We start from the raw sequence: 23,795 nt of genomic DNA, 5'->3' as shown, positions 1-23,795 counted from the left end.
TGAGGTTTACCTTGAGTGACATTTTGCCCACTGGAAGTCTCATTAATGCCACCATCCAAAAATGGTCAGTCGGAGCTCATTGCTCCTGAACAAATGCTGCAGTCGAAACAAAAAAAAAACAGTCCCACTTCACTTTTATTCCAACTTTTTTCATGATAGCAGGCCTCACTGCTTGTCTCATGTCAATGGCCTCAGGTTTATCAACTCCCTGCATCAAATTAGTAATGCATGCGGCTACTTTTCTACGTTCACTCTCAGTATTTTCTGGAGCTGGGATCTGCTGCTCCAGCCATCAACTCTAGCAACACCGTAGATTCGACTTTCCACATCTGTTACTCCAGGCCCGCTTTCTTCACACTCACTGCAGGTCCCGCTTGTGACTGAGGAAAATTATATTACAAATCTAGATTTCCTTTCTGTGTCCATCCTGTCACCACATTTCAGTTTGTTTTAAATAATCCTGCTTAAAAACCAAATCAGCCAAACATTGAACACTGATAGAAACGCATCCTCTGGGTCAGACGAGCTGATCAATCATCAATGGGGGGTGCATTTCTCCCTGTGGACACTAGAGGGAAGTATTTCTCTGTCAATGAATGCTTAACACCACAAACACTTTCAAAAAGTCACATCTACAGATTCTTCCAAATGTTCTAATCCACAGAAAACAAGCAGACTGAACTATACTCACTTTCACCTTCGCTCAAGCTCAGTATTTAAATGTGGAGTTTAATTTTCTGCTCCTTTGTGTAAACACGTTCCATGGCAAATAGCAATGTATGCTTTCTACATTTATTTAACAACTTAAATTACAGTTCAGAGTAATTAAATTAAACAAGACGTAAACTATTGTTTTAAAGGTTTGTCAATGGTATGTCTACTTTTACAAAAGAAAAACATGTAAATCCTTGACTTTCGCTGAAGCATCCATCGCTCTCCTCTGTCAGCGTTTCCTGTTGATCGTCTCTGTAACCCCAGCATCTCACCTGCAGCTCATTTCCCTGCCTCCTCCAAGCTTCCTGTCCCTTTTTGCCTACATCTGAATAAACCAACCACCTCTAAACAAAAACCCCCACAAACGCAGCATCCACCTAAATACGTCCAGCTTTCAAAATCAGTTTCAAACTTCACCGTCTTCCCTGATTTTTGGTATGCTGGACATTTGCTGCCTGCTGCACCAAACTGCATACCTGAACCACAGTGAGGTCATCCTATTGAAGCAGGTGTGTCACCTTCAGGTATGCACAAAAACACACAGTGGTGTTTGGCATGAAGCCTGGTCTGCGTAGTTTCTGTATGACTACGTTGATGAGAGGCTGGACGGCATCGCGGCGGGCTGAAGGGCACCGCCGCCCCTCCACTTAGGCCGCGTTAATTTAGCAAACGTCCGCCCTCCTTCTCCTCCTCACCCCTCGTCATCCGTCACCTCCTACCCCATTTCTCCTACGACTCATTCACTCCTCTCTAACCTCCTAACTCAACCTGTGTGACCGACCACCAGCCCCATCGTCCTTTCTGTTCACCGTTCCCCTCCTCCCTCTTGTATTTGAATCCCACAGCGAGGCCTCATTGTCCACAGGCCATTGTGCTGCCAAAGGGAAGTTCAGTAAATCAACAAGCAAATGAGTTTTCTCCTTCATCCAACTGTGGTGTGAGGAGACACACACACACACACACACACATTCTCATCCAATCGCCTTCAGATACTCATTCAGAAAGGGATCCTCTTCATTATCCTTTATTTTTATTTATTTATTTTTTGCATCCTTGACCTTTGAACTGGAATCAATGGTCTCTTTTTTAATGCTGAATGCCAAAACCTACATCTTGATTCCGTTAACAGACATCCATTTATCAGTTTATTCAAAGTCATGTTTGTGACCATCTGTAGAATGACGGCCTGCTGGTGTCTTCAAGGTGAGAGCTTAGGTAGAAATACGGGCTAAAACAAATCAGGTGCTGTTATCTCAAACTATGGGCAGCTTTCATAGCAGTATCTGCACCAGTTATTTATATTCACAGACTCATTCCTGACATTTCCAATCCAGTTGCTTCATTATCAGCTGTGGAAATAAATCATTCACTTTCTTTCTGGCTCTTGAAGATAGAGAAGCATCGGAATCCTTACCCAGCCCGAATGAAAACCAAAACTGCTCCTTTTAGCGGCTGTATTTCATGCCGCCTATGGGGCAAAGGTCTTCCCATAACGTAACGTTTGATGAGTCGACACCCAGCTCCTGCTATCTTCTCCCGGAATCTCCGGTCAGTTTATCTGACTTATTGTGAGCAAAGGTCAACAAGCTGGTAGCTTTCAGGTCACAAAGTGTTGTTTTTTTTTGTGTATCTACGTATTCATGAGGATCATTTAAGGATGTTTGACTCCACAAGACCTCTACGGGGATGTTAGGAACCTTACCTGATCTGCTTCACCGCTGACCTTGGACCCTAAGCTCCCTGTGGAATGCACGGTCATAAAGCACCTATAAAGCTGTTTTTACTCGCTCTCTCTCTTGAAGCTCCTTCACCTGCTGCAGTTCTTCTCTCCACCTCCACTGCACCCGTCCCCACCCACATCAACCCCCACCCCCCCCATCTGAACTGGGGTCGCCCTGTAAGGGATCCCAAACACAACAGATGTGTGACAGCCGACACTGAACAGCTGTCAGCTCCTATATCAGCTCCTGCTAAGGCTGGAGCCTCACACCAACCTACCACATACGGGGTAGGTTGATGATGATGATGATGATGATGATGATGATCAGCATCATCATCATAATAAGTAATAAGTAATTGTACTTTAAAGGAGAAGAAAAATAAAATATGATTTTAGTCCAGCTTTGAAAAAAAAGAAAGAACAATAATCAATCTTTATTTTTTTTATAATCAGTTCTTGCGATTTGTACTATGGCAGTGATGTCCTGTAGGTCCAAATCAACAAACACAAAATGTCAATAAATACTTCAACGATTAAATGTGAAACTCACATTAATGCCATTACCTATTGCAAAACATAATTCTACCCGGCGCTTTAAAGCAGTGTGCATATAAGTTAATTAATCCATTATCATTTAGAAATGAGTTCAATGAATGAACACAACGCTGGACCATGGGAATTCCAAATATGAACTTTTCCATGTTCATACCTTCCTTATTATTATTATTATTATTATTATTATCGATAATAATAATTATAATTATAATTATAATGAACTTAGCCTCTGCATGGCTACACCCTGCTCCCATCTTGTAGTGTGCTTATTAACACCTATGACTTTGGGCTTGTCCAGCTAACCAGCTGATTGCACCCCGGTTTGTCCTCTTCTTCACCCAACCTCATTGTCTCTTCCTGGCATCCTTCCCTGTTCAGCATCTGGCTTCTGTCCAGGGCCTCCGTGCCCGTCTCTGGCAGCTTCCTCCTCAGCCTGTTGCTCCTACAGCTTCCTTTCCAGTACCTGAGATCTCACTCATGTCAGGGAGCCAATCTGAAGCTGACACCCCCGACCTCAGCTCCGACCACAGGTCCAGCCTCTGGCCCCCGAGTTCCTACCTTCTCGGCGGCCCAGCTGCTGCGGCCCTCCCAGCCGTCCGGCTCAGCATGAGAAGCCCAGCAGCTGTTGATCAATGGGCAGCCGGGGCCAACGCCTGCCCCATCCCCTCCCGTGACCTCCCACCCTCACACACACTCACACACACACACGCACACACACACACACACACACACAGATGCACGCACACTCCCAGGGGAGGCAACAGATGGGGGTCAGCCAGAGGAAAGGCGTGTGCAGGGCTACAAAGAGCTGGGTTAGGTGTGTGTTTGCATGAGTGTGTGTGTCTGTCGTTATTTGTCGTTATTTGTCCCTCTTTCTGTCCGATAGATTCCGGCATGTTCTTCGCCGCCGCGTGACGTTTGACGGCTGCAGCTTGACACTTGTCCAGGATGGACAGGTGTCGGCGTCAGCAGTGTCCAGACTCGTTTCGGCAGCTGCTGTCACCCCTGTTCCCCCCCAGTTCTTCTCTCATCTCTCCCTGTCTCCCTCCCTGACAGATGCAGCCCACACACCCCCACACACACTATTACCACCGCCACCTCTCAGCTTTTTATGGCCCAGCCTGTTTTGACTTTAAATATTTGCCCAGGAGGCCATTGATCAGTTTGGGGTTGGGGTTTGTGGGGGTGGTGGGGTGTAAAGAATAGTAGTTTTAGCTTGAAACACACACACACACACACACACACACACACACACACACACACACACACACACACACACACACACACACACACACACACACACACACACACACACACACACACCTATACAGGGTGAGTTTGAATGCCAGTTTGACCTGATTTTATCTCGCTGTATGAAAGGAAACACTTTACCGACTGATCTGTGGCCCTGAAGGTGAAGATCAATTTTTTTGGTGGGGGGGTGGGGCATTAGAATTGACACCTGTAGACATGAACCAGCACAATGTTTCTTCTGCGTGTTTGTTTTTCTTTAAATTCTCATTTTATGTCAGCTTTATGCTGGTCTCTGGCACCATTGAAATTTAACTGAATTAGACGTATCCTTCAATCACCTGATAGCTAGAAGGGGGGTGGGGGGGTCTTACCTGGAGGGGGAGGCTTTGGCAGTACACTGTGGGAGATTTAAAGTTGATTAAGGCTACTTTAGAGAATTTTCTTCAAACTAGACAAACATTAAATTTCACCTTATTTCAAGAGAGAAGGTTTTTCTGTGTTGACTCAATTAAATGAACTTCAGATGGTGAAAAGTTCCTGGGACAGTCTGTGTGCTGAGTAACTTCTTATTTCTTTATTGGACCGAGAAAAAAAAAGAAAAGTGTGAGAATACTTGGCGGTATCTCATCCTATGTGCACATAATGAAAAGGAATTTATGATTTCCTTTGATTCTACGCGGTAATTCACTTTAAGTAGTTCCACAGAGTTCCTGCACAGCAGGTGGAGCAAACCGTTAAACAAAAGAAGAAACACTTAATGGCTATAGCTTTAAAATATTTTCATATTTAGAACAACAACAACAACAATGCACCAAAAGGCTAAAAACCATATCAACAAACACTAATCTCAAGGTGACTCTTTCCCTATGAAGTGTCTGTTTATCCAAAAAAAAAACCCTCCAAGGAGCGACTGAAGCTTGTGATCCGACAGAGTGAGGAAGAGAGAGAGAGAGAGAGAGAGAGGGAGAATGTACATATAAAAGAATGATGTACAGTTGGGGTTTGGACTTGAAAGATAATTAGAGGAGCAGTGAAGGATTCTGCTGCTGATCCCAGAAAACCACCCCCCAAAAAAACACCTCTGCCAGCTGGGTTCAAAGTCCATGAGGAAGAACAGAGAAGAAGAAAAGACCGAGAGGTAGAGAGAAAGGGGGAGAGAAGGGGTGAGGGAGAGATCTAGCAGAAGAGTGGTGGAGTGCACCTTGTTGTGCCATCTGGGCCACTTAGGATGGGGGTGTAGGTGGAGGGGGGGGGGGTGAAGGTGATGGAAGTTAGGTAACACAGCCGACAGGAGGGTACCTGGAAATGTATTTAACCATCCAGAGGAGAGAGGAGGGAAAGAGGGAGGGAGGAAATGTGGAGATAGAGGGGAGGATAAAAAAAGAGGGAGACGTATGGGTGAGACAGATGATTAAAAAAAAAAAACCCCCACACATCAGGATTGTTGTGACAGCAGCAAAAAAAGAAAGTTTCTTCATCGCCAGTTCAGCCGACTCATCTTCAAAAATGGCCGAGTGTGCAAGTCAGTGCCAAACAGATGCTGGCACAATCACTGCTCTCACCCCAACACCACCAACCCCTACCCCTCACCCCCTCCACCCCACCCACCCGACCAGCCGAGGGATGTGGGGGGGGGGTGGGGGGTGGGGGGGGCAACAGCTATGGATGGCGCCCATATGGCCGCAGCTGATGGGGGTGATTGTCGGTATTGTTCACTTTGTCAGCGATCCTGGGGATGTGGGAGAGAGCTAATGATAATGTAGAGTGCAGATGTGCTCCGGAGCAGCCCAGTCGTTAAGAAACAACAGCTTGTGTTGTGAGTGTGTGGCTGAGAGAAAGTGTGTGTGTGTGTGTGTGTGTGTGTGTGTGTGTGTGTGTGAGAGAGAGAGAAAGAAAGAGAGAGAAAGAGAGAAACGGAGTTACAGCCACAGCTGCTTGCCAGTCTGTCTGCCTTCTTGAGGAGACCTTCTGGAAGACCTACAACATCCACACACACACACGGTCACAACCATATATGTCTCTGCCACACATGAACACTCACACACGCACACACACAGACACACACACATTGATCTGTGTGTTTATACATCAGCTATGCCAAAAATCTCTGCACACAGAGTAGTGATTCTGATCTTTAGCCCGCGATCTATCAGCATACGAAGTTGTGACTCATCCTTGATTTTGGTAAAGATGTTCTTATTCTCACTTTCATGCCAGCGACACAACTCAGATGTTGGGACAGGGGCGACAAAGACTACTGGAAAAGTTGTTAAATGTTCAGAAATGTCTGATTGGATCATTCCACAGGTAAAGAATCCACAGGTGAGGTCAACACAGAGGCGTCTGTGAAAGACCCATTCACTCACAGGCTAAGATGAGTTAGGGTTTGGGTTAGGGTATGGGTTTAGTTTTGGGTTTGGGTTAGGGTTAGGGTTAGAGCAAGGATTAAGGTTATGTTCAAGGTTAAGGTTTAAATTTGAGTTAGTTTTAGGATTTGGGGTAGATTTAGGGTAAGGGTTAGAGTTGGGGTTTGGGTTAACATTAGAGTTTGAGTTAGGGTTAAGGTTAGGGTTAGAGTTAGGCTTAGGGTTAGGGTATGACATAGGGATGGGGTTAGAGTTAGGCTTAGGGTTAGGGCTGAGGCTAGGTTTAAAGGCTTAAAGTTATGGTTTGGGTATGGGTTAGAGTTATAGTTTGGCTTAGGGTTATAGTTAGGATTTGGGTTAGGCTTAGGGTTAGGGTTTGGGTTAGGTTTATGGTATGACATAGAGATGGGGTTAGGGTTACAGTTAGGCTTAGGGTTAGGGTTGAAGCTAGGTTTAGGGCATGTCTTAGAGTTATGGTTTGGGTTAGGGTTAGAGTTAGAGCTACGGTTAGGTTTGTAGTTTGGGTTCGGGTTATAGTTAGGATTTGGGTTAGAGTTAGGGTTAGGATTAGGTTTATAGTTTGGCTTAGGTTATAGTTAGGGTTTGGGTTTGGGTTAGGGTTAGGTTAGGCTTAAGGTATGGCTTGGAGTTAGGGTTTGGGTTAGGGTTAGAGTTAGGGTTAGGGTTAGAGTTAGGGTTAGGGTTAGAGTTAGGGTTAGGGTTAGAGTTAGGGTTAGGGTATGCAAATAGCATTATAGGAATCAGAGGATCTGGAGTAATATCTGTAGGTGAAATGTGAGGATAAACCACCACTGAATGCTTTTCGTCTGATGAGATGTCGTTGAGTTTCCGTCAGTTCCACCAAACTCAGATTCCCCTCAAGAGGGCAAAGTATCCAATGATCACAAGAGATGAGGCGATCTTTAGCACCAGCTTTCACCAATTAGCACCAAGCAGAAGGTACAGCTGCGACTCACTGGAAAGATGTTGGTTTCACAAATAATCATTCATCAGCTGAAGTTTGAAACATGTGAAGTTTGATCTTATGATCTCGTCATGTAACCCATCAACACTTCAATGTGTGACATGTAGGGAATGAAATTCAATAAATTATCCATAGTTGTCCCACAAAAAATTCCACAAGCAGTTCCTTTATAGAGTTAGCAGATTACAATACATCCTGTGAAGGTCGTGAGAAAGATGTTTGTTGTAAAACTGTGTGTGATCAAACTCACTGACATGTAGCATCTGTCACAAACAATGCACCCATCCATCATGTAAATCAAGTGGAGATTTTTCACCAGACAGGTGAAGGTTTTTCCTGATGGTGGAGGAACACAGGCTCACCAGAGTCAGGAGGATTTATCTTAGATATCGGTGCACAATGTCACGGCAATCCATCTGATAGCTGTTCGGCTATCTGTGCCTGGATCAAAGCGCTGGACAGGTCTGAGGTGTCAGCACTGCCTTCCCGAGAGTCACACGAGCGGAAAGACAAAAAAGAGGACTGTCCAATGGAAAAGAAAGTTTATTTGCAGCAGAACAATCTTTTCCTCTGCATCATTAGAAAAGAAATCCCTCCCTCCTCTTTGGGGACCACTGTTCTCCATGACATACAGTATATTCGTGGTGATGGGATTGTGGTTATTAAATGTAATTGTTAAAAATTTGGTTGCAGAGACTCAAAGAAAAAAGAACTTCTTTTTTATTTATCCTTCTCTCCTTCGTTACATTCTCCCCACCAACATACAGATGGTCCTAAGCTGCCTTCAATAATCCAAAGCACAGCCATGCCAGTACACCCCAGGCTACACCGCTGATGCTGCACTACATATACTGGGAGACAGTGCCAGTTCCCTAGGCAGGACCCCTGTCTCTCTGGCCCAGATTGGATCAGTTTGGTTCAGCATGGAGCAGGAACAGCGAGCCTCAGGGCTCTACATGGGTCTGCAGGGTCCCACATTGGCCTCGAGTCGCTCGGGGTACAAGAGAAAAAGCTTTTGGGCTTGATTTTGTTATCGTTTGATGATGTCTGTTGTCATTAGTGCACAAGCTGGAGTGACCACATGATTTCAGTTCCGTAAGTGCGATTGTTAGAGGCACAAACACCAACACACAAGATGAAAACCGGGAGAAATGCAGAGAACAACTTCTTTAGAGGAAAAAAAAGATGGATAACAGGAAAAAAAAGAGAAGTTACAGGAGGATGAGGGGAGAGAAGAAGGAGCAGAGGGAGTATGACTGAGGGCTGATGGTGGGTGTTAGAAGATGGAGGGATGGGGCAGATAGACAAACAGGAGGAAAAGAAGGATGGGTACACAGGGGGAGGGATGGACACCACGGATGGGGGAGGGATGGATGGATGGAAGGAGGAATCTGACAGATGGGTCGTGCCTGGCCAGAGCTGGGAGGGAGCAGAGAGGTTGGCATCACAGGGTGAGAGAATACACACACACACACACACACACAATAACTACATGCATAGGTCCAGTGCGCCAGTTAACTCCCCTCATGCACATTTTCTGCTGCCGGGAGTGTTTTCGATGTCTTTCCTCGTGTCAAGAAAACGTCGACCATATGATAAATAGACAAATGGATGGTGGAGCAGAAATATTCAGACATACTGTTTGCACAAATGTATTTTCTGCACTTGCAATCAATCTCTGTGTTGGCGGGATGAGGCAACTGTTGGAGTTACTGAGTCCAATTCATGCTTTCACATCAGAATTCTCTCAAAACTTGTGTCGGAACTCCTGAAGATCATGTCTGCATGATCTTCAGTCAGTGGGAGGAAACGATCAGAGGTGTGAGAGTTCACACTGTGGAAAAGTAAACCTGCATAAAGCATATGCTGATTTATACAACATTACTGACTTTATAGAATACGGTACGCAACTCTGAGGTCTATTACCGCCACCGCTGAGGTTGTGTTTTCACCGACGTCTGTTGGATAGTTTGTCTGTTGGTAGTAAACAACATGGATCATTTTCATGGAACTTGGTAGGAGGGTGGAATAATAATAAGTGGTGAATAAGAATCCATCATATTTTGGAATGGATATGCATGAAGGGGCGGATCTGTATTCGATTTTAATTTCATTACAGGGGCTTTTGGGCCTTGGTGGAGGTTTACGCTCGACTGAGTCACCTTGCTTCACATTGGTTGGTATTAGACAAAATTTACAGTCAGTTTCATATTTGTCATTCTCAGTATCAGGAAAGGCTTTCATCATCCGATATGTTAAAATCTTCTGAAACCACTCAGAGTTGAGATGAAATGATGACTGCTGGTCCCCAACTGCTGAGAAACACAAGATGATAATGTGGAGAAAAATAATGTTTCATATTTTAAATATTTTCTACATTTAAATGCATGTTAGACATGAATGGCTGCTTTCCACTGACTTAAAGACCTATTGCATATTGGCAGGTATTAAGAATTACCCAGAATGCTCTGTTTTGTGTGTGTGTGTGTGTGTGTGTGTGTGTGTGTGTGTGTGTGTGTGTGTGTGTGTGTGTGTGTGTGTGTGTGTGTGTGTGTGTTTGACTTGTCCCTACTGTGTTGCAGTGAGAGGAGAGATATGAGAGGAAGAGCGAACTTGAATCTTTCACAACACCACAGCTGGCTGGCTGTTCACATGTCCTGTGTGTGTGTGTGTGTGTGTGTGTGTGTGTGTGTGTGTGTGTGTGTGTGTGTGTGTGTGTGTGTGTGTGTGTGTGTGTGTGTGTGTGCGTGTAAATTAGCAGGCAGGTGCAGCAGATGTCTGGTGCACACACACACACACACACACACACACACACACACACACACACACACACACACACACACACACACACACACACACACACACACACACACACACACACACACACACACACACAGGTACACAATACAATTCTAGTAAAGTCTGCACAGCAGCAAGCTAGCAGGTTTGGTTAGCAACACTAGAGAACCCATCCCTGCGTGACCCCACCATTAGGTCACCACGGCGACGATAAAGTGCTGAGTTGTACACATTTGTCGGGATGCCAGCAGTTTCCAACAACACCCCAAACACACCCTGGTCATCGCACTTATCGGGCAGACACACACAGCTGGGAGAGGATGCAGGAGTTGGTCAGAATAAAGAGAGGAGGTTTCATCTAGTTTTATTTAAACCCAGCTCTAATGAATGGGTGTGTTTATCCCAGATGTGGCCTCGTCAGGTTAGTCATCTGGTTTGAAAGACGACGTGTCGCCTTTCTTTCTCCTCCATGTCTGCTCTCCTTCCCTACAAGAACCACACAAAGGACATGAACTGTTTAATCCCATCCTAGACCAGCCCTAAAGACAGGCCAGCTGGAGGCCTTTGTGTGTGTGTGTGTGTGTGTGTGTGTGTGTGTGTGTGTGTGTGTGTGTGTGTGTGCGCACGCGTGTGTGTTCACTTCTTGACAGGTTCTATGAATATAAACATACATATTTTCTGTATGCGTGTGCATGAGTCTTATATTTCCACATATACCAATGTGTGTGTGTGTGTGTGTGTGTGCGTGTGTGTGCGTGTGTGTGTGTGTGTGTGTGTGTGTGTGTGTGTGTGTGCATGTTAAAGGGTGTGTAAGAGATTGGTGGGATGTGTTTTGGGGGGGGGGTCAGAGGGAAGTAGTGTATGGGGGCCCTCCTCTCACAAAGACAGACAGATATTCAAGTTCGAGTTGCGTCCCCTTTTGTTTGCAGGAAAAGGGGAGGGGGCGTGGATGGATGGAGGTTTGCTGGGGCACTGTGCCCCCTGATTTCCCCCAAAAATAACCCCCCTTTTGCCACCCCCCTCCCTCCCTATCCAACACCCCCTTCTGCAGCGCTCCCCCCCTCCTCAGCCAGTGTAGTGCCACTGTATTGTCTGCTTCCAGGCGGGCCGCTTGTTGCTTGCCTTCTGTCCTGCTGTGCTGAGTGCCTGACAAAGAGGCTCTTTTAAATATGCAGACAATCCCCAATCTCACACACACACGCACACACACTCACACACACACACCCACACACACACACACACACGTTTGTCCCTCCTTTCCTTGTTCTCTATCGGTTCTCCCACCGTTCGGTCTCCGAGTGTTTTTTCTTTTGCATAAAGAATCAACAAGTCTCAGAAAATGTCTCCTAAAACGGTTTAAGGATGCTGTCAATGAATGATCCTGGTCATCGTCTGAAATCTAAATATGGATCTAAATCTCAATTTCTATTTTTTATTGTTGTTTCTTTTGCAGCAGCAGCTCTTTCTACTTACTGTATATTCAACCAGATTCATTTTCAAGCGGTGGGGAATCAGAATAAAAGTGTTTGTTCAGGAAGTTTTGGTAATTTTTTCCCCCTGTACATCATACACAAACACACGCCGTATTCATAGATGCACGTCTGGCGTTCTTCCCCTCACATGCAAACAGCTGTCTTGAGCCGATTTTTGGAAGTTTCAACAAAGTTATAGCGGCTGTGTTCTCTGCCAAACCTGCAGATGTCAGTTTAGAGACAAGCTGGAAAACTGGACTGAAAAACAGTCAAACATCAGGACGCTTTGAATACACAAAACTCTCTTTCCTTTATCTCCTCATCCTACCCTCTTCCCTCTCTTCCCTCCCTCTGTTTCCTGGTATGGGAGCCCTTCCTTGGCAGCTTGGCAGAGGCCGTTCCCTCACGCAAAGCAGCAGAGTGCAGGGGCCCGGGCCCCAGATAGGAGCCCAAGCTGGTCTCAGCCTCCCAACATGTTGAGCTGGCCTGCCTTGGGCACAGCCAAATGGTTCTGCAGCTGCCCCTTTGTCCCCCTTCCTTAAGTAAACAAAGGACAGAAACAAATTAATGACCTACATTCACAGCAAACCTCGCGTAGCCTCCTCGCACAGAGACGGAGCAGTTGTCTATAAGCAGATGTTCACTCACAACGCTGCAGATTGCAATTAATGATCAGCGAACAGCGCACGTCCAAAGGATGAGGTTGTTGTATTTTCTACAGCAGTTATCATCAAGTCTGCTGTCTGTCGGGAGCCAAAGCTGAGATCATCTCAAAAAAACACCTCCTTTATGAAAATTATTTCAGTTTCGCAAACTAAAATTCTAAACAAGAAGCATTTTCACATTTAAGATGTTCTATAAATTTTATCCCCCCCATGCATACAGTTTGCAGATTATTATTATGTTTTGCTAATTAACGCTTCTAACTTCCTCGACCAATATTCTTCGGGACAATGTCGTCGGAGATTAAGAGTGAGCTTATGGCGTGTGTTGGGGGCTTACTGAGGAGACCATCTGTGGCCAATGAACGCTGATCCTTGGCCTTGGAGTGGAGGGGCTTTTAATGCAGCTGTAAGAGGAGGTTTACTGAGCAGCAATACATTAGCTAAAGCTGATTTCTTTACTGAAAAACTGTACTTGAGGAGCTTTGGATCGAGGGTGTGTGTGTGTGTGTGTGTGTGTGTGTGTGTGTGTGTGTGTGTGTGTGTGTGTGTGTGTGTGTGTTGCAGGGGGTTGGATCTCAACAAGCTGCTGCACATTTTCTTCTCAGCCTACACTTTAACCAGTGCAGCAGATATAACAGGAGAGGTACACACACACACACACACACACACATGTACACGCAAAGCAAGGCACTCATGCCGTGTCCAACCACAACCCACTGTAGAGCATCACACACACAAACACACACACACACACACATGCACACACACAAAACCTTCACCCATATGGCATGTCAGTGAGGAACAGGATGCCAAAAACTCCTGCAACCTGTAACTGTGTGCGAGCTTTAAACATGTTTCTAATTTTTAAAAATGTATGTAGTTTGATTTGAATATTTTTAATCATTTTAAACAAATATATATATTGTAATAAATATGCATATTAATAATAAACAAAACAAAGCATGATTATTTAAAAAAATTTCAAGAGAAGAGAAAAACAAACCAGATCTCCAAACGTTGGCTGAATTTCAAGATTCTTATAATTTATTGCAGTTTGCACACAATTTAAAAATGTCAACAACGGCACACCAAAATATTACAAAACTAAACACAATTAGAATTTACTCCCTTTGAGAAACAAAATTAACCCAACTATGATTGTCAAAGCTAAAAATGACTAAATCTGAAAAGAGAACATAAAAGAAAAGCAAACAAAAAAAAAAAATCTCAAAAGGGAGCAAATACATCTGAATCAAAATCTTCTTGTTTTTCCCAGACAGTGATTGTCCTCTTTAAAAAACCAGACTAATTTCACACACCCCAGCCTCCATCTGCCTTTTCATAAACTGTCTATGACATTTGAACATTTTTATACCTTGCTTTAAAAAACAAAACAAATTTCACCCCTTAGTTTTCAAGTAAGTACAGCAAAAAGATGGAGATGTCTCATCGTAGTGGTTGTTTCACAGCGTCTAGAGTGGCTAACATTGCACCCACAACTCCACCACATACTCATGATTTAAAAAAAATAGTAATAAAAATCAAAAACAGCCCAGACTACAGCAGTTTAAGGCGGTCAAGTACAACCAGAGGAACAGAAGAAAAGAAACAGCAGTGATCCATACGTAGACATTGTCAAAGAAATACTGTTTTCTAGGAGAAAACAAGACGATGTGGTGCAAACTGCCGACGCCATCTACACTGACGCGCTAGCAACGCCTGTAGGTGCCACCAGATGACAGGGCGGCACATACAAACACCCCACCCACCCACTACATGCACGTATACATATCCACACACAGATATATCTGAATGTGTGTGTGTGTGTGTGTGTGTGTGGGGAGAAATGTGGAGCGGTATCTCTATTACGACAAATGTTTTTGGATTGTATAAACGCTCGACCGTTATTTTGAAATTACAGCAAAAAATTTTGAGAAATTGTGATGCGGAGGTCAAAGAAAGTAAAAAATCTAACTGATATAGCCCCAGCCCAAACACAACATTCACTTACAAAAAAAAAAAAAAATCCAATCACATGTTCAAAATATAAGACATCATTTTCTGATAAATTCAATAAATTCCATGAATTTATACATGATTTTAAACAATTTCCCAATGCTCTCCAGTATCAAATACTTCGACAGCATCAAAAATGTTTTGTTTTTTTAAATAAAGGCATCTTTTCAGCAAAAAAAAATCCTGATTTTATGTCTTTAAGCTTAAAAGGTGCTTTCAGGCAGGCCAATTCTCCTCCATCTAACTCAAAGCGAGGACTGTGTTTTGAGAGGGAAACACAAATAGAGATACGCTCTTGCGTTCACGCCACTGCGTCTGATGCGAAATGCACTGCGCCGAGTTAGGTGGGCTATTATAATGAATCAGCATGGCCCCATTCAGCTCAGAGCAGCACAGCTCAACATGACGCAACAACGTGACAGAGATATCTGACCCTTCAACTTCAGCAGGGGCAGCTCAGTTTCAGCCCCTCTGCTTTGTCCTTGTCTGTTATTCTTTAGCAGAGTCAGGGCCATAAAACGGCGCTCCAAAGAGCAGACGTCACCAAGAAATGACTCGACCACATCTAGAGCGGCGGGAAAGAACGGCCAGACGAGGATGAGGGATGGAACACAAACATACAGCAGTGGAGAATTGAACGCCTGAGGAGCAGGAGCAGGAAGTGCTGGGTTGGACAGAGATCTTCAGTAGGTTAAGTTCTGACTGGTAACAACCAAGCCACACGCTCATAAACACACAAACACACACACAGCAGAGAAATCAGTGCATATAGACACAGGCTTAAAATGCTTCATCGTATCGCTTCAACATCTGACGGAAACACATTCAAGAACATTCTTCTAGGAGCCCAGCGACAGACTTCTGTTAAGAAGGAAAACAAAAAACCCAACTTTTCACTGTCAAAAGTCTTAATTCACACATTTACCCCCTGATGCAAAAACTAAAACCAAAAGGTTTAAGACAAAATCAAATTTTCATGCATTTTTTTCCATAGTTGTGAGAATAGTATTCAGTTTTTCAACAGACCGCACCCTGGAGTAGTATTCACAAATAAAAGGAAAGGAAAGCCCATTATCAAATATTTGATCAATTACAATGTGTACAGTAATACAGCAAATTCACATTTTTATTTTAAAATGTACAGGTTTAGACCTCATGCAACAACAGCAGGTCCCATTACAAAAAAAGTAACAAAATAATAATTAAAATAATAATAATAATAATAATAATAATAATAAATTTAAAAAAGTAGCAGATTAAAATTCTAAAACTATAGCAGAACAATATACAACCATCTTAAATTAAATACCTTTTCAACAAGAGATGTTTAAAGAATGACAGCTACATTTAAGAAATAATTCTATTAATGACAATAATAATTATTATAATTTGTAAAGGTCTTTTCTGTTTGTTTTTTTTCTTTTTCCTCTTTTTTTTTTTTTAGAAAATACTTCAAATTGATTGGAAGTGAAAAAAGGAGGCTGTGCATTGCATGAGTGCCATCAGTTTGTCTGTCAGTCAGTCAGCTTTACCCTGAACACACAAAACCCAAGAGCTCGACAAGAAGCAGGGAGCGCTTTATAAACGACACCTCTGTGCCAGTACAAAACAAAATTAATACACACAAAGCACACCCACACACACATACACACACACACACATCAGGTGAAATTTTTGCCGGAGTAGTGCAGCATCGCACACACACACACACACACACACACGTCTTCAATCTGTGTGTGTGTGCGTGTGGTATCAACTTGTGGTGATCACAGTACCCGTTTAGTGTAATACTATTTTCACTTCAGTGGGTTCGACCTGAACTCCTGCAGTGGCGTCTGCTGTTCTGTGGAACCGGGACCGACACGCCGGCCAGCATCGGAGTAGTTGTGTCTGAGATGATACGGAGTGACAACTCTTCAAAACAAAAAAAACAAAAAAAAATAATTAAATAAAATAAAAGGCAAGTCGTTCTCACTGGGATCCACGTCTTCAGACGCAACCAAATCCACCATAACAAGAACTTAAGTCAAATAAAATTAGACTTCAGAGTAAAATAAAATAAAACAACAAAAAAACTCAGTAGTAACATTTTCATGTGCTATTAAAGTGCAATTGAATGAGATCTTGCGACACACAAAAACTTGACTCACTTAAACCCCAAACATCAAGCTTTCCTCACCCCCCCCCCCTCGTTCTTCTCCACCCTCCTCTCCCTTTCTGCTCTCTCTCCCTTTATCCACCCCCAGCAGTCTGTGTTTACTTCCACAGTTCCTGGGAACTGTCCTCAATGGCCCAATCCCTGACATTGGGCAGCGCCAGCGGTTCGCTCTTCACTGACAGAGAGTTGACCAGTTCGCAGTGGAACTTACGAATGTGTCGGTAGAGGTCCCCGGACTGCGTGAAGCGCCGCTCGCACCACTTGCACGCGTGCGGCTTCTCGCGCGTGTGCACCACCGCGTGGCGGCTGAGGTTGTGTGAGTACTGGAAGCTCTTGCCGCAGGTGGTGCAGGTGTAGGGTTTCTCGCCGGAGTGTGTCCGCTCGTGGCGCTTCAGCGTGTACATGCAGGAGAAGGTCTTGCTGCAGATGGTGCACGTGGGGACGTTGACGTCCCCGGCGGGCTTGGAGCGGATGCCCTCCTGCTCCCTGAAGTGGGAGCTGAGGTGGAGCTGGAGAATGTGCGGGGAGGGGAACACTTTGTTACACAGCGGGCACATGAAGATCTGGGTGTGTGGCGCCGACAGCATGTTGGAGACGTAGGGCAGCAGGGAGCTGTCGATGCTGGCCGCCTCCACCTGGGCGCGCTCGTTCTCGCCCCCCAGGATGTCCTCGTCGTCCGCTGTGGCCGAAGGCTTCTCCTCCCGCTCCAGCTCCGAGGCCAGGGAGGCCTCTCGCAGAGCGGACAGATGCGCTTCCAGGCCCAGCCTCCTCTGGGCCGACAGCGGCCCTCCGACCCCGTGGTGGAGGCCCCCGTTGGCGCTGGGAACCACCGTCGTCTTGGCGATGCCGCTGTGTTCCATGTTGTACTCCCCGCCTCCTAGCTCCTCTTCCTCGTCCGAAGCCACGCCCTTCTCCACCTTCACCCTCACAGCCAGAGGGCTCTGGAGGCTGTCGGGCGTCGCCGCCCCGCTGAAGTAGGACTGGTGGTGGTTGGCGTGGCTGTTCCCGGCAACCGGCTTCACCGACAGATCCAGGACGCAGTCGGCCGCGTCGTTGGACACCCTCCTGCCTCGGTGTCCTCCGCGAGAATTCATGGAGCACTGGGACCTTTGGGAGAGGGATCCAGTGGAGCTGGTGGGGCTGCCGGCTGGGGAAGGCAGCTTCCCTCGTTCGCCCAAGCCATCCCCGGCCTGCATCTCCACCTCGCCGTGCCTGGGGCTGGTTCTCGCGATGGCTGGCGTCCCTGGTCTGTCAGCGGAGGGCAACCTGAGCCACAGCGGTCCTCCCTCGGCCTTCCCCTCCTCCTCATCGTCACTGTGTAGCAGGTCAGCGGTAGCAGGCCGGCCTGTGGAACCATCTGACATGCTATCAGCCTTATCGGAGCAGCTGGAGCCTCCGTCTTCTTCCCTGCGAGTGCTGTCCGCCTCCGCCGTGGCCTTCTGCTTCAAACGTTTCTTACACACCTTGACAATGTCATACATGTGCAAGTAGCTGGCTGCTGCCAGCACGTCCTCCACGGGAAGGTCCTGGAACTGCAGCTTGCCCTCGTACATGAATTCTAGGAGCAGGGAAAATGCCGGCGCCGTGACGATGTCGCTGTTGAGGTGCACCACGTCTCTCTTGTCCAGCTGGTCCTTGTAGAAGAGGTGGAAGTACATGCTGCAGGACGCCAACACAGCACGGTGGGCCCGGAACTGGGCATCGCCCACCAGCACCGTGGAGTCACACAGGAAGCCCTGGTGCCGCTGCTCACTCAGACACTGGAGTAAATGTCTGCTGTGGTCTGGGAACTCCATCCTGCCGTCCTCATAACCTGGAGCCACGGAGACACAGAGGAAAAAAAAATCTAAGTCACAATTATCTGATAAAAAGGAATTCAATTTGTTTATCACCATGTGTTTCTAATTAGGTTTGGTTTTAATGAAGCGTTTGCATTTTAAATACCGTGTTTGTTTCAGGTTAATTAAATTAACAAAACTGAAGGAAATAAATAACAGGAGGGAAACAGCAAAACCAAACAAAAACATTCATGTTAAAAAGAAAACAGAAGAAGAGAGATTCTACAAAAAGGTGGATTTAGTTTTTTAAATTAAATACGTAACACAGTCTTAATAAAGTTAAAATACAGTTCAAATTAGAGTGTTGTTCACATCATCACGAAAGGTTTTGAAATGATCTGCGGCTAAGACACACGAGACAAATAATGAGAAGAGAAGTAAAAAATACATAGTATTTAAAATTATACATACATATATATTTAACATCCGATTTTTGAAAATTTAAATGTGTTCTATGTTATGTTTTTTTGCACGGCCAAGACAAAATTTTTTTAAGATTAAATTCGGGTCACATTTAAGTCACGCATTCGTTGCTTCAATCAACGATTCAAGTTGCGGAATTATTTCCTTCATTATCTTTCAATTTAAAATAGAAGCAAAAAACAAAGAAACCTTAAAGTAATTTCAATTAAACTGAATACCACTGATTCGACTTTGAACCGATTGATAAATGAGCGGTTCTGATCTCAGGTGAGGCACCAGCGACAGATTCTCTCCGTTCTCACTCTTCATCTCTCACTCCTCTGCCTGCACTCCTGGATTGTCGCTGCTCCTACGCTGGTTATTTTTATTAACCCACTTTGGCCTGGCCTGGCACAGCCCTTTTAGGTAACCGGCTTTCAGCTGCACACACTGTCCTTACGTACACAACGCATGCACTCAGCAGCAGCCTACCTACCAAACACCTCCACAGGCTAAAGCGAGCAGCAAAACCGGCCAATTGAAATAGCAGCGTTGAAAACAAAACAGCTTCTCTCTTGTTGAGGCGTAAAAGATCAAACAAGAAGGAGAGAAGAACAAGAAAGCTCACACAATACTCTTCAAGTCCTTAAAAACGGAATTATTGAATTGATAAATACCTATAAAAAAAAAAGAAAAGAAAAGAAAAATGAACTAATCTGGCAAAATATCAGTGGACAGAAGGAGATAATGAGGATAAAATCTTTAAAATCATTAAGTCCCACCTGTTAACCAAGTAGATTTGTCCTGCCTGAGAAAATACATGGGTCCCGCTCTGCACTGCGTTAACCACAGCAGTTAAATCGCCTCATTTGAATGACGCTAAACCAAGAATGTCAGTGTGTGTGTCTGTGTGTGCATGTTGTGTGTGTGTGAGTGTTTGTGTGCTCGCTCCCTGGCTCGTTCAGACTGCTTTTAATGAGGGGGCTTACGGGGACAAGGGTGTACCACCTCCTAGCCCCCCCACCCACCCACCCATCCACCACCCCCTCCTCTGTCCAGCCAAACCCCCACCACCACCACCATCTCCTCCTTCCACACACACCAACACGCCATCCATCGCTCACACACACTTCTTTCCATCTGAATCTTAGAAGACACAACACACACACACACATCCGCCCCATAGTAGAAACTGCCCTCTGTCTCAACCCCCCCAAACCCTCCGCCCACAACCCAGAAGAGAAGATTTACAGTACAATCACTGTAAGTGCCCTGCTCGTCACAGCATCAATCCTAATCCTTAAAGATGGCTAAAAATAAAGACGACGTCGGCGGCTGTGGGGAGGGAGCCGTCAGCGGGGGCTCAGGAGTGCAGCAGCCCGTCACCCGGCCCGGCCAGTCAGCCCAGGAAGGGGTCTGAGGGAGACACAGAGGGGGGAGAGAGACAGAGAGAGAGAGAGAGAGAGGGAGGCTGGGACGGCCGGGGAGGGAGGCTTACCCACATCTGATCCAGCTGACGGGGGCCATATGGCAGCTGCTAGCCAGATAAAGAGATTAAGACTAGGAGGGAGTGCGATTACAGCTGTCTAGCCAATTCAGGCAGCTCAAATCTGCAACTTCTAAATTAGTCTCCTCCACTCCAGCCGACAGGAGGAGGAAAACGAGGCTCGATCGGACCGCACCGGCTTTCCAGTCATTTCACACTAAATTCCATTCAAACGAAAAGAGAGAACCTGATTGGATGATTTTAAATTTCACTTCCCAGTTTGACTTGTCTCAACATATAGAAAAAAACAACAAGTTTTTCTTTGTAATTAACATCAGTCAAAAGAAGCTTGACTTCGAATTGTTAATTCTCGTATTCTGACAGGGAAAAACGGAAAGAACGACTCATCTTAACTTAAAAAAAACAAAAACAAAAACAACACTTTTTAATCTGTGAGCATCTGATTATGATGCCTAAGAATACATTTAAAAATAAAGGGATTAGCTCAGTGTTAAATGCAAGTCTCCAAACTATAACTGTAAACACAGCGGAGAGGTCCCGGACTACTATCAGCCCCCCAACACAAGTTTAGCACCGACGCTCTCAGCAGCAGTTTGAACAGCGCTCAGCCCGGTTTGACACACCTGAGATCCCCACAACAAAACAAAATAACTACCCCACTCCCCCACTCACTCAGACACACACACATGTACACACACAAATACGCACACAAGACAATACCTGCAGCGGTACGCATCAACTTGATTAACTCCACTGTAGCAGAATATCTGGGCTCTCTGGCTGGTAATGGCCGTGAATGTCTCTCTCTCTCTCTCTCTCTCTCTCTTGCTCTTTCCCTTCCTCGCTCTCTCTGAATCAATGAGTGGGTAGAAGAAGCAGAGAGAAGAAGAAGAAGAAGCAGGCAGGCAAAAAAAAAAAAAAGCCACGCTGTTCAAACTGCGAGGGACAGATGCAAAGTGAAGGAGATGTTGGAGGGGGAACGAGATACCACCTCCCTCCTCATCCTCCTCCTCCTCCTTCTAACTGGCGCTGATCGGCAGCCACACACACACACACACGCACACACACACACATACAGAGAGCACTAACTCTCCAAGGCTGCCGCTGAGACTCACAATAAAGGACTGGGGAGGGGTGGAGGCGGCGGAGGAGGAGGTGGGGTGGATGGCAGCCTGTCAGCTGCTCTGACATCATCCTCAGATGGAGATGCTACCTCCAGCTGTGCTCTTTCTACAGCCATATGCTGCCTCCTCTACACTCCTGCCACCAGACTCCTCTTTCATTCTACCAACACCACGCAACTTTGTCTATCTGTCTCTCTTTCTATCCCCTTTTCTCTTCTCTCTCTCTCTCTCTGGGAAAAGAAACCCTGCTTCTGCTAAATGGGATGCTGAGTTGGTTTTTGGAACAGTTTGTTAAAGCAGACAATTTAACTAAAACCGACCTGCTACTTTCAAAACTAATAAGAAAACAGAACGTGTACAGTATGTGTGTTGGATTTAAACTTTACTCTAACCTTTTTGAGGTGTTACAAATTTTTTAAACGCTGGACCGTCTTTCTCTTTCTCTCTACATCGCTGTAATGAACAAAGGCCAGCACAGCAAATTTGCAACTAACAGACGCATGCAGATGATATTGTTTCCCACTTCTTTACGGTTCAGCGCTGCTGCCTTGTCTTGCATTCATTCATTCATTCATTCATTCATTCATCTATCTGTCCATCCATCCCCAGCCCCCTCCTCTGCAGAGACACCCGACAACTGACAGGAATGAAAATGAAATGAGGAAACAATGGGAACAAGTCATAAAGAAAGAGCCTAATGAGAGCACCTCCTAAACAAAAGGCATACAAGCCTTTAATAAACCAGAGACAAACTTATTACAACAGCCTAGATTCACTTTCCCTTTAGTGCGAGAAGAAACTTTCAATTTTACTTACATTTAATTTACCTGAATCCCGTATATCACACACACACACACACACACACACACACACACACACACACACACACACACACACACACACACATTACATCATGACAATAATGATTCCTATTTATGTCCTGAGGTAAAAAATAAATATCACAGATATGCTAAAATGTGGTGGTTGGTTATAAAATTATTACTTATTTTTCCTTTCTTACAATCTGTCTTTTTTTTTTTTTTTTTTTTTACAAATTCATAATATTCCTCTCATGATGGAAGTAACTTTTAATCAAACTTTAGCGGGAGTGCAAATCACCTGAAATAGGTTGAGAAATTCCAATTCCAACTTTCACAATCATTTATAAGCTTAAGTAAAATAAATAAATAAATAAATCAGCCACGGTCTTAGATTAGTCCCACTTAAACTTTAATTAACTTCTGCTTTACTTTAACGCATTTTAATATCGTGGCAACACTCCCAGAGCTGTGATCGATAAGTTTGTAATGAATTAAAATGAACACACTTCCAACTCGGATCAGCCATAAGTGACTGCACGCCTTTTGTGGGGCGAAAAGGAAAATTTGCACAAAAAGTCCAAATGTTTTAGTTGTGTGATTGTCGACAGGAGAAGATTTTAAAAATTTTTTTTTAAATTCCTCAGTAAATATCTAAAGAGAATAAAGAGAGAGGGGACAGGCTGACCCCCGCAGCTAGCTATAGCCCGACCACGGCTAACAAAAGTAAAGACGGAGAGCCGACAATATTAAGCTATTTACAGTTGTGGTAAGGCCCGGGTGCTATGACAACAGCTGCTAAAACACCACGGAGCTAACATAGCAACTATTAGTGCGTGGAGACAACACAGTCATGCTAAGGAAGGTTTAGCTACTTTTTCCTCTCCATAACCCACCCTCCGCTCTCCTCCTCCAGTCGGACTCCGGTAATAGAAGCAGCACTTACAGACAACACGGTCCAGCGTTCTCCCTGCGTCCACCGTCAAACCCCCTGTTTTTTCCCCCTGAAAACTAGATTGACTTTGGACTAATTTCCATAACAGGCTGCCGAGGCGAGCAGGCGGAGGGGACGGGGAGTCTTAGCACTCTGCGGCGGCCAGATGTTTCCGAAGCTGTTGCTGCTCAACTCGGGCTGGGGGAAAAAGGAGACGACTTGACTGGCACGGCGCACAAGCCAATGGTTCCGACGAGAGGGAAGTGAAGGCAAATTGGAAGCGGTCCTCTGACTGAACAGAGGGAGGGATATGTCTTCTTCTCTTGTCGGCGTAGGTTGACACCAGGCAACAAAAACAGCAGCACGCACAGTGAGAAGGCAGGAAAGAAGGAGCTGGGCCAAACCAACTGGTTCTGTGGCGGAGCGAGGCGGACGAGCGCAGCGGAGAGCGAGAGCGGAGCGCGCGGT

The 23,795-nt window shown here is 45.2% G+C and overlaps 1 protein-coding gene across 5 annotated transcripts; it reads right to left on the bottom strand.

Annotated features, from left to right (window-relative positions):
- Positions 1-13,576: 13,576 nt before the first annotated feature.
- zbtb18 (zinc finger and BTB domain containing 18) lies at positions 13,577-23,470 on the bottom strand. 5 transcript variants are annotated; one of them, XM_068328123.1, is made up of 3 exons: positions 19,727-19,862; positions 16,916-18,517; positions 13,577-16,460 (listed from the first exon to the last, which is right to left on the bottom strand). In XM_068328123.1, the coding sequence occupies exons 1-3, from the start codon at positions 19,764-19,766 to the stop codon at positions 16,348-16,350; spliced, it is 1,755 nt and encodes a 584-aa protein (XP_068184224.1). In that variant the 5' UTR covers positions 19,767-19,862; the 3' UTR covers positions 13,577-16,347. The 5 variants fall into 5 exon arrangements, with proteins under 5 accessions (XP_068184224.1, XP_068184225.1, XP_068184227.1 ...); XM_068328124.1 differs by lacking the exons at positions 13,577-16,460; positions 19,727-19,862 and adding exons at positions 21,172-21,301; positions 23,340-23,438 and having other exon boundaries at positions 16,511-18,517; XM_068328126.1 differs by lacking the exons at positions 13,577-16,460; positions 19,727-19,862 and adding an exon at positions 23,340-23,470 and having other exon boundaries at positions 16,511-18,517.
- Between the last annotated feature and the right edge of the window lie 325 nt (positions 23,471-23,795).

The sequence above is a fragment of the Antennarius striatus genome, chromosome 11 (assembly GCF_040054535.1).
Source record: "Antennarius striatus isolate MH-2024 chromosome 11, ASM4005453v1, whole genome shotgun sequence".
NCBI classification, from domain to species: domain Eukaryota; kingdom Metazoa; phylum Chordata; class Actinopteri; order Lophiiformes; family Antennariidae; genus Antennarius; species Antennarius striatus.
This window is presented reverse-complemented; position numbering and strand designations above follow the sequence as displayed.

What these genes read in the sequence shown, in the direction of transcription:
- zbtb18 (XM_068328123.1), bottom strand. Translation starts at nt 19,766, where the DNA reads ATGTATTTTCTCAGGCAGGACAAATCTACTTGGTTAACAG. An exon ending in CAAATCTACTTGGTTAACAG is followed by an intron (nt 18,518 to 19,726) that starts GTGGGACTTAAT and finishes CCGTGGCTCCAG; the next exon opens with GTTATGAGGACGGCAGGATG. An exon ending in GGACCTCTACCGACACATTC is followed by an intron (nt 16,461 to 16,915) that starts GTAAGTTCCACT and finishes TTTGTTTTGAAG; the next exon opens with AGTTGTCACTCCGTATCATC.